The sequence below is a fragment of the Hyla sarda genome, chromosome 9, assembly GCF_029499605.1.
Source record: "Hyla sarda isolate aHylSar1 chromosome 9, aHylSar1.hap1, whole genome shotgun sequence".
Lineage (NCBI taxonomy): Eukaryota > Metazoa > Chordata > Amphibia > Anura > Hylidae > Hyla > Hyla sarda.
In genome coordinates, this window is record NC_079197.1 from 137,373,734 (window position 1) to 137,391,813 (window position 18,080).

Here is an 18,080-nt window from a genome sequence, read left to right on the forward strand (position 1 = left end):
GGTTATAAATAAGACTGTTTTCCCAATTTATAGAGGTCACCCAGGAATAGAAAAACAGAACTAATTTTGTCCAAAAAACAGCACCATCCTAGTGCTTAGGTTGTGTGTGGTATTACACACCATTCACTTCACATCCACTTTAATATTATATGCCTGTCAGTCAATTGGATGGCCAGCCAGGTAATACTTGAGTAGGGCTTGTATGCTGAGCAAGGGACCCCACAACAAAAGTACTTTTATGGGGAATATTTATTATAAAAATTAGTAGAAATCCGCAGCACACGAATCAATGAAGGTGCAAAAAAATTTAGTTTATTCCATATCTAGGTGAAAGTTACAGCAACGTTTCAACCAGCTCTCCTGGTCTTTCTTAATGCTTGAGAAAGACCAGGAGAGCTGGTTGAAACGTCACTGTAATTTTCACCTGGATATGGAATAAATTTAATTTTTTTGCTCCTTCATTGATTCGTGTGCTGCGGATTTCTACTAATTTTTATCTACATATGGACCACTGACCGGGGTTCGTTTCTGCGTGCACCACAGTGCTGATTTTTCTTGGGGTGCTGGTTCCCTTGGATTAATATTTATTATAGCTATATTCCCTATTGTGTCCCTATTCCTTATATATATATATATATATATATATATATATATATATATACATACATACATATACATACAACTCAACCTATATATATAAATGTATGTTCCAGTATAAGTTCCAAATAGCTAGAAATATTTCAATTGAATTTGGTAACTTGAAAGTGTTACTTAAATTGTGAGCTAAAAATATAGTAGAGTTAAATTAACCCTAACCCATACCCTATGCGAGGGTCCATGGGACTTTCAGTACATCTCCTGATCACATTACTCTCTCTGGCTGCAGAGATTGCCCAGGACTTTTAGGGTAGGGTCACAGGCAGCAGATCCGCAGCGTATTTTACGCTGTGTATCCGCTGGTGACCCGACCCATTTTGTGCCTCCAGCTGTTGCAACCCCCCCCTTCCCCTGCCTCGCCCCTGGCCTGCTCCCAGCAGCAATCCGCCGCTACGAGCAGATACACAGGGGGCCTGCGAGTCGCCAAGTCCATTCAGACATCTCGGAGCAGCCGCAATGTCTAAGTACCGCGCACATACACAGTGCACTCAGACATCATGGCTGCCCCGCAGTGTCAGAGTGCACTCAGCAACTCGCAGGCGCCCTGTGTGGTGGATTGCTGCTGGGAGCAGGCCAGGGGCTAGGCAGGGGAAGGGCGGTGGCAACAGCTGGAGGCACAAAATGGGTCTGGTCACTGGCAGATCTACAGGGTACTCTGCTGATCCGTTACGTGTGACCCTACCCTTAAACATTGTCTGTCAGGCAGGTGTGGAGAAGAGTTAGTGTGGTGGACGGGATATAAGGAAAGGAGCGTAGTTGTTGCTTTTCCTTTTTTTTAAAGTCTAGTTAGAAAGACCCGGCAATGCTAGTATGAGATAAAAAAGCGTCTTTGTTTACAATTCTCATATCTTAACCTAAGTGAGAGTTGCTAAAAGGAGCATCTCTTGTTCGGAGGACCTTTCTTGAATTACTCAGACAAAACATCCTATTTTTAACCTATTCCCAACCAGCCTATGTAGTTATATAGCAGCTAGCAGTAGGCCAATGTGCATAGCTGCAGTATAGTTACAGTGCCCCCACCAGCAGCCAGAGTGCTGCAGGTAGCTCAGCAGCAGGTGGGAGTCAGCTGTCACATACAGCAGGCCCGCTACTAAACATAGGGTTAGAGCTGGCTCTGATCTGGGCCATTTAACACCTTAAATTCTGCAGTCAATGGCTACCCTGGCATTTTGGTAGGATGGGGGAAGCGGCTTCCTCTGCCCCCCATTGGCACCCTATGAAGTGATTGCGGGGTGCCGATGGTAGCCATGCCAACTGGTTAGGCTGTGTAAGCCAATTAGGTTTAATACGGACACTTGCAGGCAGATCTGTGCTGCAGTGCAAAATACCTGCAAGCAATTGATCACATATCTCCCATTACAAATCCTTTTGTTTAGGAAAAGGCTGTCTGGGCATGCTGAGAGTTGTAGTTTTGCAACAGCTGAGGGCAGCCGGGTTAGGAAACACTAAATGTAGCCATAGTAAAAGCAGCGACTCAGGATGTACTTTACAAAGTCAACATGTTTGGAGCCCTACCCTCGGGTTTCTGCTTATGACTGAGGGCAGGGCTCGAAGCATGTTGACTTTAAAGTACATAATGTGAGTTACTGCTTTTAATATGGATAAAATAAAGGGTATTTTTACCTTCACGAAGTATTAGTGCAGGATCCCACGTTTGTGATATAGAATATACCATCTCCAATGTGACCTTTTAAGTCTGAGCACCATGTGAACTATCCGTGCAGGAGGCATTTACATTACGAACGTGCAGCCGAGGGGTGAGCTGGCATCTTTTTCTTTTGTATGACATTGATGTGAATGGGCATTGTGTAGTGCTTAGAGGGGTTATTTTAACTTGCTGATGTTGGAGGTCTGATTGCTGGGACCCCATAATTTACAAGAATGGAGGTCAATTGTCCCACATGAATGGATCAGATGGTTAGCAACCGCTCCATTCATTGTCTTTAAGGCTTCTGAACGAAACTGCGTCCAGCGCTTGGCAATGTTCAGTAATCCCATAGAAAATGAATGGAGTGGTGGCCGAGCACGCGCGCTGCCACTTCATCTAGGTGGTAAGAAGCTTCCTCCTGGTCCCATCATCGCTGCCCACTACCCCTTAGTTGTTGCCTTGATAGATATAATAGGACATCAGCAGTTTGACAGTTCACCACAACACACATGTATTGCAGTAAAATGTGCTACAAGTAACAAAGGAAAGGAGATTAAAATTGCTATTGAAAATGTATACAAAGTAAAGAGAAGCAGGAAAACTCACCGTGTCCAGGAGTAAATGTGACGGTCAGAAGATACGGGGAGGCATACGAATGTGCAACGAAACACTCAGAGCGCTCCATTGTGCGTTCGTATGCCTCCCCGTATCTTCTGACCGTCACATTTACTGCCGGATGCGGTGAGTTTTCCCGCTTCGCTATACTTTGTATACAATTGATTTATTTTGATTTGTTCTGTGAGCGGAGCGCCCCGCAGGCATTTTTGATGTTGTGGTCAGCGCTGAGCCCTTTAAAGGGGTACTCCCATGGAAAACTTTTGTTTTTAAATCAACTGGTGGTGCCAGAAAGTTAAACAGATTTGTAAATTATATACCAAACAAAGGAACACAGGAATGAAGCGCTCACCAGGTCAGAAGTTAAATCGCCAGCTTCTTTATTTCATATCAAGCTTCTAGCGAGGTGGTATGTGCAGGGGAGAGCGGACAGGTGTAGCAGGCGGGGAAGAGGAATGGGCGACGGTCCGTATTCGCGCTTGCGCGCTTCGTCAGGCCCCTAGGGGATCACATGTGATGGAGTGTATATAAAGGTAGGGGGAGGGAACCACCGGATACCAGGTATACACAGAAAAATAAATAAATTCAAACGTGAACAAAACGTGAAAAATAAACAACACATATGATTACTATACACTAACTAGTGAAACATGGAAGCAGGCAGCAGAAAAAATCTATTATTTACATAGAAGGATTTTTCATTTCTTTAGTTTAATCCTAGGCGTCCCGTGGCGTTCAGCCTAGAGATCCACCTAGCCTCTTTACTCAACAAGAGGTGATGCCTGTCTTCCCTGGAGTTGGTGTGAAACCTTTGTGCCTCTCTGTGATGTGGGCAATAAATCTTGTTGCTCCAACTCCGGTTTTTAGGGATCTAAAATGTTCCCTCACCCGGTGAAAAAGTAGGCGAATCGTTTTCCCGATGTAGAAATGCCCACATGGCATACACTACAAAATCAGATCTGCATGTAATGAACTGGTAATTTTTATATTGTAGCCCCCTAGATTTCACTCTTTACATTTCGCATTGTGACTACAGAAGGAGCAAGACCCACATTGGAAATTACCTATAGGTCTTTGTTCTGACCACCAGTGCATTTTTCTACTTTTTTCGTTCTTTTCTTTTAGATTGTTGTTTGATATAATCTCCGATGGTCCTGCTCCTTCTGTATGTCACAATGGGATTATCGTTAGCAAGGTCTGCAAGATCTTTGTCTTGCTGTAGGATGAACCAATTATTTGCAATTGCCCTTCTAATGACATCATTAAGGGGGGTATTAGAGAAGATAAATGTGAACTTTTCAGATGTTATAGTATTATCCTTAAGTTTCAATAAATCCTTTCGCTCAATTTTACCTGCCTTTTTTCTTGCTTCTTGAAGGATCTTGTTTGGATAACCTGTTTCTGAGACAGTGCTCTAAATCATTAATTTGGGTGTCATATCTGCCTTTCTTATTGTTCATTCTTTTTAGACGCACCATCTGACTATAGGGAATACTATTTTTAGTATTTAATGTGTGGGAGGAGCCATAATGCAATATGGAATTTCTGGATGTGGGTTCTCTAAACCCGTAGGGTTACAATTTCTCCCTCAATTATTTCTATCTGAACATCCAGAAACTCCAATGCAGTGTCTCCGTATTGGGAAGTGAAGGACATATTCATGGTATTAATGTTATTAAGATGTGAAACGAACTCATTGAACTGAAATTCGTTTCCTGTCCACACCACGAATATGTCATCCACATAACGCCATATGGTGTGGATGTATTTAACAAATGGATTTGTGGAAGAAAAAATATAACGCCTCTCAAAAATAGCCAGAAAAATGTTCGCAAAAGCACAAGAGACCGGGGTCCCCATCGCGGTTCCGTTAGTTTGTCTATACCACTCACCTTCATATTGAAACACGTTGTTACTAAGGATAAATTCAGTGGCTTCAGCGACAAAACGAATGAACTCTGGGGACTTGTTGGTACATTGAAGAAATTCTTTCAAAGCCTGTATACCCGCACCCCAAGGGATGCGGGTATACAGGCTTTCTACGTCAATTGAGGCTAAATGGAAACCTGCCTGCCACTGCATATCTTCCAGGGCCACAATCAGATCTCCCGTATTGCGCAGATAGGTGGGTATCTGCTTCAAAATAGGGGAGATCAACCAGTCAATAAAACTTGACAAGAATTGGGTGGGACTCCAAATACCCGCAATTATGGGGCGGCCTGGAGGAGGAATGCAACCCTTATGAACTTTCGGTAGCATATACCAATGTGCATTTTTCGGGTGGTTAGGGAGGAGTTTCTCTGCTTTCTTAGCATCTATGATGGATTTTTCTACGTAAGTTCTAAGAAATGTACGCAATTTGTTCATGATTTTAGGGACTGGGTTACTGTTAAGTTTTTCATAGACTCTGTTATCATTTAACTGTTTAGATGCCTCATTTTGATAGTCTCTTTTGAACCATACTACGATGGCCCCTCCCTTATCAGCTCTGGAGATAGTGATGTCAGTATTACTGGCTAACCAATCTAAAGCTTTCGTTTCTCCTTTAGTGATGTTATGTTTAGGTTGGGGATAAATAAGGGCTGTAACCTCTCTACAAACGGCCTGTTGAAAGAGATCAATAGTTCCGCCAGGAATTGTAGGGGGGTAAATTTAGAAGAAGATTTGCAAATTACTTCTATTAAAAAATCTTAATCCTTCCAGTACTTTTTAGAGGCTGTATACTACAGAAGAAATGCTATTATTTTTGGATTTCTCTGATGTCACGAGCACAGTGCTCTCTGCTGACCTCTGCTGTCCATTTTTGGAACTGTCCAGAGCAGGAGAAAATCCCCATAGCAAACATATGCTGCTCTGGACAGTTCCTAAAATGGACAGCAGAGGTCAGCAGAGAGCACTGTGCTCATGACATCAGAGAAATCCTAAAAGAAAAGCATTTCCTTTGTAGTATACAGCCCATAAAATGTATTGGAAGGATTAAGATTTTTTAAATAGAAGTAATTTACAAATCTGTTTAACTTTCTGGCATCAGTTGATTGAAAAAAAAAAAAAGAACCGTTTTTCACGGGAGTACCCCTTTAACCCTTGTCATGGATTGATCTTAGTGGATATGACTCACATTTGGTGCTCTCTCTGTCTTCTTCTCTAGGTGCTTTTAACATTTTTGTATTGAATTTTATGTCCTAAAATGCCACAAATATGTTTATTTTGATTATATATTTTTGTAGCATTTTTTCCTAAACTATACATAATCTACATAAGTATAACCTATCATCTATATACATGACTATATGCTTTAGTTGAATTTGCTTATTATAATTCATATGTTTATCTGATTGTGTGATTCAAGGATTTCTTTTGAAGAGTGCGAAGGGGGAAAATGCCAAAGAAAACACCACCACCACTATACATACATTTTTACATTCGTTTTTGTTCCAGCTGTTACAATTTATAGAGTTCTAAGGCTGCATTCACACCACGTTTTTGCAATACAGTTCCCATTTACGTTTTCAATTTGAAAACCATACGGAACTGTATTGGAAACCGTATGCATTGACTCTCCATTGAAAACAATATGCCAAACGATGCATCAGGTTGTGTCCGTTTTGCATCCTGTACGGTTTTGTCAGTTTTTTTTCCCGTACCCAAAACTGTAGTCTACCACGTTTTTTGGTCTGGGTGAAAAACTGCATTAAACCGTGTACGTTTTTTTTTAACATGGGACTCAATGGGAACCGTACAGAACTGAATGTGCATACGGTTCCATCCGGTTTGCACCATACGGTTTTTGACTTTGCACAGTTTTTTTTCTTGGAATTTCAATCAAACAAGTGAAACTTTATTCAAAATGGAGTGTACAGTTAAAAACTTATACTTTTTTTCTTAAAAAACGGATGCAACCGAACATCATTTTTCAAACCATATACGGTTTTTAACTGTATACGTGTTGAAATTTGTACACACTTTTTTATACAGTTAAGTCCGGTTTTGAGGAATCAGTTTTTCATCAAAAACCTGATACGGGAACTGTATTGCAAAAACGTGGTGTGAATGCACCCTAAAAAAAACTGCAACTGACCCCAAAAAAACGTTAAAACAAAAAATGTTTTATATTTAATTATTGACTCCCAGCTTACATCTGAACACAGTAACAGGCCCTGATTTATCAAACTGTGAGAGCTTTTGCTCTCAGCAACCAATCACAGCTCAGCTTTCACTTTACCAGAGCTTGTTATGAATTGGAATTCGGCACGGAGATTCCGCTGCAGCAGAGTCCTGTTGAATTCAGCGGGATTCTGTTGCGCTGTGCACACAGTGGAATTTCTATGCCAAAAGTTACCAGCACGGAATTTCCGATTTCCGTGTCCGCAGTAGGAATGAACACGTTCATTCTTTCTGCGGACTCTGAACAGAATGCATAGCCGTCTATGAGAGGGCGCATTCCTATGCGGTCCTAGCGCCAGCATATTATCGCCGGTGCCCGCACTGAGATTTTGTATGTGGACATTCCGTGGTGTGAACATAGCCTAAGACATGGGGAAGATATTTCTAAAGGGTGAATGGCGGACATCATTGTGATTACTGATATATACTATTAGTGGAGGGTCCCCGGCTTCTATCAGACCCAGGGACCCTTCACTAATAGTGGAGTCAAGTGCAGCTCCAGCGCTCGCTTCATAGACTGTAAAACTGCCCCATGTACATTGCTGTGTGTGCAAATTGACAGGGTACAACAACTTACTTGTACATTGTGTGTCCTCTAGGGTTTAAAAGGGTACTCTGCCCTTAGACATCTTATCTCCTATCCACAGGATAGGGATAAGATGTCTGATCGTGGGGGTACTGCCGCTGGGGACCCCTGCGATCTCTTCTGCGGCACCCCAGACATCCGGTGCAAACTTCGCTCCGTGCCGGATGACTGGCTATTAGGGGCGGAGCCTCGTGGCATCAGTCACACCCACTTGTGATGTCACGGCCACGCCCCCTCAATGCAAGTCCATTGGAGGGGGGGCATGATGGCCTCCCATGCCCCCCTCCCATAGACTTGCATTGAGGGGGCGTGGCTGTGACCTCACAAGCGGGGGGGTGACCGTGATGTCACGAGGCTCCGATGCTGCACCTGACACTAAAGAAATGCCGGGTGCAGCAGGGAGATCGCGGGGGTCCCCAGCGGCAGGACCCCTGCGATCAGACATCTTATCTCCTATCCCGTGGATAGGAGATAAGATGTCTAAGGGCAGAGTACCCCTTTAACCCCTAGAGGACACGCAATGTACAAGTAAGTTGTTGTACCCTGGCAATTTTACACACAGCAATGTACATGGGGCAGTTTCACAGTCTATAAAGCAAGCGCTGGAGCTGCACTCGAGCTCCACTTGACTCCACTATTAGTGGAGGGTCCCTGGGTCTGATAGCAGCTGGGGACCCTCCACTATTAGTGTACATCAGTAATCACAATGATGTCCGCCATTCACCCTTTAGAAACTGTGATCAATACTGATATCTTTATCAATATCTTCCTCATGGCTTAGGCTATGTTCACACCACGGAATGTCCACCCGGAAAATCTCAGTGTTGGCATTCTGGAGTCTGCAGGCACCAGCGCTAGGACCGCACAGGAATGCGCCCTCTCATAGACGGCTATACATTCTGTGCGGAGTCCGCAGAAAGAATGAACCTGTTAGTTCCTACTGCGGACACGGAAATCGGAATTTCCATGCTGGAAACTTTTGGCATGGAAATTCCACTGTGTGCACAGCACAACAGAATACCAAATAGTGGAGGTAACTAATACAGATCTATCCCAGACGAAGGAGACCGGAACGTCTTAGAAACGTGTTGGAGGTATTGTGGACTTTCTCCAACACCATAGTGACATCACTAGCGGCGAACAGCTGACCACCTCAGATTCCAGCGGGAGTCTGGTACGGTAGAGACTCTCCAGTCTGCTCCCACAAGCAGCCCTCATCATATACGTACCTTACCTGCATTGAAGAGGATTGCAGTAAGTTTATAGGATTATGGAACACTATAGGGTGAGACTAAGTCTTATATAGGGTCTGCTTTTTTCCAGTTTTATTTATAACTAGCTGAATACCCGGCGTTGCCCGGTTTTTCCTTCCTAATCCTTGTTGGGGAGGAAAATAAACAAAGGAGGAAGATTTTGACTTCATATCCCGTCCTCATATATTGTTGTCATATACCAACCCCATATCCCGTCCTCATATCTCGACCTCCTATCTCGACCTCCTATCTCGACCTCCTATCTCGACCTCCTATCTTGACCTCCTATCTCCTCCTCCTATTCCGTCCTCATATCCCAACCTCCTATCTCGACCTCCTATCCAGTCCATCTATTGCGACCTCCTATTCCGACCTCCTATCCCGTCCTCCTATCCCGTCCTCCTATCTCGACCTCCTATCCCGTCCTCCTATCCTGTCCTCCTATCCCATCCCCCTATCCCATCCCCCTATTCCGTCCCCCTATCCCGCCCCCCTATCCTGTCCCCCTATCCCGACCTCCTATCCCGACCTCCTATCCCGACCTCCTATCCCGACCTCCTATCCCGACCTCCTATCCCGTCGTCCTATCCCGTCGTCCTATCCCGTCGTCCTATCCCGTCGTCCTATCCCGTCGTCCTATCCCGTCGTCCTATCCCGTCGTCCTATCCCGTCCCCCTATCCCGTCGTCCTATCCCGACCTCCTATCCCGTCATCCTATCCCGACCTCCTATCCCGTCATCCTATCCCGGTGTCCTATCCCGGTCCTCCTATTCCGTCCTCCTATATCGCCCTCCTATCCCGTCCTCCTATCCCGACCTCCTATGTCGACCTCCTTTCCCGACCCGTAATATGTGACCAGTTATTGAAATATCTCCAGCCCTATGGAAGTTATGTGGTAACATATATTTCCCATTGATTGGCATGGGACTTTAAACAAAAACCCTGACCCTCACAAATGGGGGTAGTTAAGGGTTAAATTAACTATCCTATATTTTAAGTGGACATAAAAGTAACATGTGACCAAGTATCCTGTTAATATCTTTAGCCGTTTGAAAGTTTTGGTGGAACATACACACATACATACATATATACATACACACACATACATACATACATATATACATACACACACATACATACATACATATATACCCACACACACAAACATACATACATACACACACACACACACGTTGAGTTTTATATATATATATATATATATATATATATATATATATATATATATATAGATATCACATTATATATATTCATCTTACAGACCTCGATACAATTACAAAGCATGTTTTGCACTTTATGTCCAAGAGTCTTTACATCTATACACATTTATACAAGCTTCTAAAACATGTAGGTAATTATTCTCGTGTGTGACATTACAAATACTGAATAGTACATTACATTATATTATTGTGCACTGCTTTTCATTTCAGTTTCTATTGGACAGATGGCCAGGAGAACTCAAGACAGTCTTATTGGCCGATATCCGCATATGTACTTTAAAGTTTCTTCCACCATTTTAAAATAAAAAAAAGAGTAAGTCCTATTTTATCTGCGCCAGTATTTATTTTAATTCATTTTCATCCACATCCTGCTGGGCATCAGGGACCCACAATACACCAGGCGGCAGGATAGACATATAACTTCCAGGGAGCACCAGTGTCACCGCGATCTCCCTGCTACACCCGACATTCGTTTAGAGCATCGAGTGCAGTACCGGAGGCTCGTGACGTCACAGTCACACCCCGCTCGTGAGGTCACAGCCATGCCCCCTCAATGCATGTCTATGGGAGGGGCTCCCATAGACTTGCATTGAAGGGGCATGGCCGTGACATCACGAGCGGGCATGACTGTGAAGGCACGAGGCTCCACCCTGCATTGCCAGTCATTTGGCACGGAGCAAAGTTTGCACTGGATGTCTGGGGTGCAGCAGAAGAGATCGCAGGGGTCCTTTGGATAGGGGATAAGATGTCTAGGGGCGGAGTACCTCTTTAAAGAGGCACTGTCATTTCAAAAAACTTTTTATATTTTGTAGTACTACTGTTAAGATGACTTTTTAAATATACATTTATTTAAAAATAATGTCAATGTTACTAAAAATAAAAATAGCCACCACTAGGGGTCATCTATCTTTATGCAGACAGACTACTCTGTATTTTGCAGCATATTGGATACCGGCCATAAAGTGTGTTGGTATCCAGTATAGGAGATCACCATTGCACCATTACAGCCTTCAGCTGTTCCTAAACTACAACTCTCATGATGGGAGTTGTAGTATTGCAACTGCTGGGTATACAATCTTTGTAAAACTCTGTTTTAGAGCTATGTATTCTCCAGCTGTGTGCCTCAAGCACAAAACTACAGACAAAAGAACGTGTGGGCATGCTAGAAGTTGTAGTTTTGCAACAGCTAAAGGCAACACTGCTCTAACACAGTGCTTTATAAACACTGCAGCTCCAGCTGTTGCAAAACGACAACTCCCAGCATGCTTGAACAGCTTTCTCTGACTCTTGAATGACAAAGAAGGTGATCAGTCATACAGGAGTCTGTGAAAGCTGAATGACATACAAAGTGACAGCTATGTTGATTAGAATCCAGCTTTACTGGGAACAGATAGAAAATATATGCATAAAAACTACTGTGCAGTAATTTGCAGACTGCCAGGCTACTCAGAGCAGATGAGTCATCCACAGTAAGGGAGAGAGATGGACACGCCCCCTCCAGAAGGCAAGAACACAAAGCAAGTGAGCAACATATAAAAGCTATTTGTTAGGGATATATAGGTCCTAGACACAATGCAATTTTATTTAATACAACCATGATGACAGATGGATGTGTTGTTGCAACTCTATGAAGAAAAACATAATCAAAGTATTAATTTTTTTTTATTTTATTTTTTTATAATTTGCCCAAAAGTAACCTCTTAAGGATGCAGGGCGTACCTGTACGTCCCGAGTCCGCTCCCTTTCTATAACGGGGGGCCACGGCCTCGGACCCGGCCTCTAACAACGGCTGGGGCTTGTGGCTAATAGTGCGCGGCACTGATTGCGATGCTGTGCGCTATTAACCCTTTAGATGCGGCGTTCAAAGTTTATCGAAGTGAAGGTAAACTACCTTTGGCTAGCACAGTGGGTTGTTCAGGACAGCCGCGGCGAAATCGCGACGTCCCGAACAGCTGGAGCACACAAGGAGGGTCCCTACCTTCCTCCTGTGTGTCCGATCAGCGAATGACTGCTCCTGCCTGAGATCCAGGTATGAGCAGTCAAGCGGCAGAATCATTGATCAGTGTTATCCTATGGGATACCAATTATCAATGTAAAAGATCAGTGTGTGCAGTGTTAAAAGAAAAGTGAAAAAAATAAAGTTAATGAAGATCATTTAACCCCTTCCCTAATAAAAGTAAGAATCACCCCCCTTTTCCCATTAGAAAAAAAAAAACAGTGTAAATAAAAATAAACATATGTGGTATCGCCGCGTGTGGAAATGTCCGAATTAAAAAAATATATTGTTAATTAAACCGCACGGTCAATGGCGTACGCGCAAAAAATAGCGTATTTTTGGGCACTTTTTATATCATTAAAAAAATGAATAACAAGCGATTAAAAAGTCCGATCAATACAAAAATGGTACCGCCAAAAACTTCAGATGACGGCGCAAAAAATGAGCCCTCATACCGCCCGAAAAGGGGTTAATATTCATATTTCAATAAATAACACCAGATTTTTTTAATGTAAAATGAACTCTCACTTTAGAAAATCTAATGTAAAACATGAAATATACGTCCTCTACTATTTTGCAATGAGTTTAATTCAGCAGGCAGGAAAGCATTAGGACGCCTTATATATGTTCAGGCTCATTACATTGCAGATTACGCACATTTTTAATGATCATAATAGTTTTCCCAGCTGCTTCTTTGGAAATCTATCGCCTAAGATGTTTGTTGTATTGTGGCCAGCAGATGGCAGCATATATATACTACAGTGCCTGTCTTTAATAATCCTTTTCCAAAAAAAAAGTTAAGTACTTATTTTTTTAAATATATTAATATGTCAGTCTAAAACAGTGTTTCCCAATCCCAACCAGTGTGCCTCTAGCTGTTGCAAAACTACAACTCCCAGCATGCCCGGACACACTGGTCTTGGCTGTAACGATGTTTATGTTGCTCAGAATATGTTTTTCCCCCCTTTTAGGAAAGTATGTGCCTGAAGCAATGTGCTGTATTCAGAGTATGGGATATATAACTATAATAGGAAATAACAAGTTGTATGTGTTCGATGAACGGGGGAATCGTTAACAATGGGGCGGAGTGTGAAACCACAGGTATCGTTATTGAAGGTAGGAGTGCAAGGCATTAGGGATCATTATTACAGTAAAATGATGAATTGTATAGGCTAAGGTATCCCTAAGGTATTACCTACTGTGGGAATTGTATCATTCTGGAGCATTTTTTCTTTACTTATTATGCAGTTCCTCTGTTATTCCTCCTGGAAAAGTATGAATGTACTAATAATTGGGTGCTGCTTATACCCATATCCAGTGTTTCCCAACCAGGGTGCTTACAGCTGTTGCAAAACTACAACTCCCAGCATGCCCGGACAGCCATTGGCTGTCCGGGCATGCTGGGTGTTGTAGTTTTGCAACAGCTGGAGGCACCCTGGTTGGGAAACACTGCTGTTGTTTCTAAAGAATCTCTCAGAATAGAAGATCCAGAATTGTTCTTGTATGGGGAATGCAGGTATATACTAAAACAGACGCGTCAAGAAAGCAGATGTCACCTCTTTAAAGAAGCAGTGACGTATATTACAATTTATGACACAGTGTAATCAATCCAAATACAATGGTCACATTAAAGGGGTACTCCGCACCCCTAGACATCTTATCCCCTATCCAAAGGATAGGGGATAAGATGGCAGATCGCCGGGGTCCTGCTGCTGGGGACCCCCGGGATCTCGGCTGCTGCACCCACCTGTACAGCTTCCACCTCACACCGGCAACGCTGGAGGCTTCAGAGCCCGACCACAATGGCGGACGAGCGTGACATCACGACTCCGCTCCGTGTGACGTCACGCCCTGCCCCCTCAATGCAAGTCTATGGGAGGTCCGTCACGCCCCCTCCCATAGACATGCATTGAGGGGGCGGGGCGGGACATCACATGGGGCGGAGTCGTGATGTCACGCTCGTCTGCCATTGTGGTCAGGCTCCGAAGCCTCCAGCGTTTCCAGTGTGAGGTGGAAGCTGTACAGGTGGGTGCAGCAGCCAAGATCCCGTGGGTCCCCAGCAGCGGGACCCCGGCGATCTGACATCTTATCCCCTATCTTTTGGATAGGGGATAAGATGCCTAGGGGAGCGGAGTACCCCTTTAAAGTCTGTCCTATGAGAGCATCACTTTTCCATGTAACATGTGTCTGCGATAGACCACCGTTTTAGGTCCGGTTTTAGGTCAGCTTTTCAATCCAGTTGGCTCATTGAAATACATTACATATGGCAGGGATACGGGAGCGCCCGGTTTTAGCTCCCCCCAGCCGTATGCGGCCCCGTATTGCCTAAAACGCAATGTGAACCCATCCTGACTCAAGCCCACTCTAAGCCCGGCAGTCCACAGCCCTTTTGCTGCTTGCTGTCAAGTTGACAGCGGCATATAAATGACAGTAAAAAAATCACATTGGTGGTGCAGTGGTTTGGGTTAGCCCCCCCTGCAATGTGATACCTTACCTAGCCTACCACGACTGCCCTGGACCCTTTATAGATGGAGCCTGCCTGTGGCAAGCTCTACCAATCGAGCACAGATCTTATAAATCAATGTAGTAGAGACATACTTCAATGGTCTGTCCATACAGATCCTCTAGGGGACTAAATCCAATACAGATATTACAAATATGAATAAACTAAAAGTTTAAATCACCCCGCCCCCTCCTTTTTTCATATTTCATATGGAAAAAAATGTATACAAAATAAAAATAAACACGTTTGGTATCACAGCATGCAGAATTGTCAGAACAAATTAAAATATTATTGATTCCACAGAATTAAGTTTTTTGGGTCACAATAAAAAGCGATGCAAAAGTCTGATTGATCTATGCCAAAATTGGTACCAATAGAAGACATCAGATACAGTGCCTTGCAAAAGTATTCACCCCTTGACTTTTTTTTGTATTTTGGTGCCTCACAACCTTGAATTAACATGGATTGTTTGAGGATTTTGATCATTTAATTTACAGAACATACCCACAACTTTGGAGATGTTATTTATTTATTGTGAAGCAAACAACAAATAGGACAAAATAACAGAAAAAAGTCAATGTGCATAACTATTCACCCCCCTAAAGTCAATACTTTGTAGAGCCACCTTTTTTTGCAATCACAGCTCCAAGTCTCTTTGGATAAGTCTCTATGAGCCGCGACATCTTAGAACTGGGACTTTTGCCCATTCCTCCGTGCAAAACTGCTCCAGCTCCTTCATGTTGGATGGTTTGCTCTTGTGAACAGCGATCTTTAAGTCTGACCACAGATTTTCGATTGGATTGAGATCTGGGCTTTGACTAGGCCATTCCAACACATTTACATGTTTCCCCTTAAACCACTCAAGTGTTGCTTTAGCAGTGTGTTTGGGGTCATTGTCCTGCTGGAAGGTGAACCTCCGTCCTAGCCTCAAATCATGTACAGAGTGGTAGAGGTTTTGATCAAGAATATCCCTGTATTTAGCACCATCCATCTTTCCCTCAACTCTGACCAGTTTCCCAGTCCCAGCTGCTGAATAACATCCCCACAGCATGATGCTGCCCCCACCATGTTTCACTGTGGGGATGGTGTTCTTTGGGTGATGTGTTGGTTTTGCTCCAGACATAGCATTTTCTTTGATGGCCGAAAAGTAAAATTTTAGTCTCATCAGACCAGAGCACCTTCCTCCATACATTTTGGGAGTCTCCTACGTGCCTTTTCACAAACTCACAACGTGCCTTTTTGTTTTTAGCTGAAAGTAATGGCTTTCTTCTGGCCACTCTGCCATAAAGCCCAACTCTATGGAGCGTACGGCTTATTGTCGTCCTATGTACAGATACTTCAGTCTCTGCTGTAGAACTCTGCAGCTCCTCCAGGGTTACCTTAGGTCTCTGTGCTGCCTCTATGGTTATTGCCCTCCCTGCCCGGTCCGTGAGTTTTGGTGGGCGTCCGTCTCTTGGCAGGTTTGCTGTTGTGCCATGTTCTTTCCATTTGGTTATGATAGATTTGATGGTGCTCCTGGGGATTGTACTTCTCAACAACTTTGTCCTTTTCTTGTTTGGAGGGTTCCTTGGTCTTCGGGCAGTGTTTGGTTACTGATTCCTCTTGCTTAGGTCTTTCAGCCTCTGGGGCCTTTCAAAAAAAGGTGTGTCTATGTAATGACAGACCATGTGACACATAGACTGCACACAGGTGGACATCATTTCACTAATTATGTGACTTCTGAAGGTAATTGGTTGCACCAGAGCTTTTTCTGGGCTTCCTAACAAAGGGGGTGAATACATACGTTTTCTATTTCTAAACAATAGTTTTATTTATATATCTTTCTCATTTCACTTCACACATTTAGAGTATTGTGTTCTGATCCATCACATAAAATTCAGATTAACAAAACATTGAACTTAAGGCTGTAATGTACCAAAATACTTGACTAAAAAAGTCAAGGGGGTGAATACTTTTGCAAGGCACTGTAATGGCGCAAAAAATTTGCTCTGTAGATGAAAAAGTAAAAAAAAAAAGTATAGGGGACAGAATTCTTACATTTTTCTTATACATGATAGAAACTATGCAAATTGGCCATTGCTGTTATTATATTGACTTAATAAAAGTAAAAGGGGTTATCCAGGAATAGAAAAAACTGAGCTAATTTCTTTAAAAAAAAACTCTCTCTGTCTTCAGGTTGGGTGTGGTTCTGCAGCTCAGTTTCATTGAAGTAAATGGAGCCAAGTTGTAATATCACACACAACCTGGGGACAGACGTAGAGCTGTTTTTGAAAGATATTAGCTCTGTTTTTCTATTCCTGGATAACCCCTTTAAAGGGGTACTCCACCCCTAGACATCTTATCCCCTATCCAAAGGATAGGGGATAAGATGTCTGATTGCCGGGGTCCCGCCGCTGGGAACCCCCGTGATCTCTGCTGCGGCACCACAGTCATCTGGTGCACGGAGCGAACTTTGCTCTGTGCCTGATGGCTAGCGATACGGTACTGAGGTCACGGCCACACCCCCTTGTGACGCCACGCCCCCTCAATGCAAGTCTATGGGAGTGGGCGTGAAAGCCACCATGCCCCCTTCCCATAGAATTGAATTGAGGGAGTGTGGTGGTGACATGGCCATTGATGGGCCCCCTGCGATCAGACATCTTATCTCCTATCCTTTGGATAAGGGATAAGATGTCTAGGGAGTACCCCTTGAATATGTCAGTTTAACCCCATTGTGAGTAAATGAAGGAACTGTAGCTACTGTAGTAGCTGAGAATTTCTCCATATAAAATCTCATTTACTTGGGGTTATCCAGGAAAAAACTTTTTGTTTTTATATATCAACTGGCTCCAGAAAGTTAAGCAGATTTGTAAATTACTTCTATTAAAAAATCTTAATCCTTTCAGTACTTATGACCTTCTGAAGTTAAGGTTGTTCTTTTCTGTCTAAGTGCTCTCTGATGACACGCGTCTCGGGAAACGCCCAGTTTAGAAGAGGTTTGCTATGGGGATTTGCTTCTAAACTGGGCGCTTCCCGAGACACATGTCATCAGAGAGCACTTAGACAGAAAAGAACAACCTTCAGAAGCTCATAAGTACTGAAAGGATTAATATTTTTTAATAGAAGTAATTTACAAATCTGTTTAACTTTCTGGAGCCAGTTGATTTCTGGATAACCCTTTTAAAGTAAATGAGATTTTATATGGAGAAATTCTCAGCTACTACAGTACAACAGCTCGTGCCCAGAGGTACATCTCGTACAAACCTTGTAGACTAGCCAGACTTATTAAATTAAAGATCAAAACAAATATGAATCACGGATTTTGGCATGTTGGCATGTTACTAGTACCAGGTACATGGACTTCGGGGAGAAATGTGACTCACGCTTTCAGGTAATCTGTGCTACGCATACCATATGAAGGTGTGTGTCAGGTATTAGGAG

At 43.2% G+C, this 18,080-nt stretch overlaps 1 protein-coding gene across 6 annotated transcripts in view; it reads left to right on the plus strand.

Annotated features, from left to right (window-relative positions):
* The window catches only part of B9D2 (B9 domain containing 2), a 51,927-nt gene that overhangs the window by 12,478 nt on the left and 21,369 nt on the right, over nucleotides 1-18,080 (plus strand). For 4 of the 6 annotated variants that reach the window (XM_056539066.1, XM_056539063.1, XM_056539065.1 and 1 more), the window contains exon 5: nucleotides 10,372-10,484. The exons of 1 other annotated variant lie outside the window; for it this stretch is intronic. In XM_056539066.1, coding sequence (XP_056395041.1) covers nucleotides 10,372-10,461 — 90 coding nt within the window. In that variant the 3' untranslated portion in view covers nucleotides 10,462-10,484. Of the gene's footprint in view, nucleotides 1-10,371; nucleotides 10,485-18,080 lie in introns of those variants that run through there. One more of the 6 variants, XM_056539068.1, reaches the window with a different exon arrangement.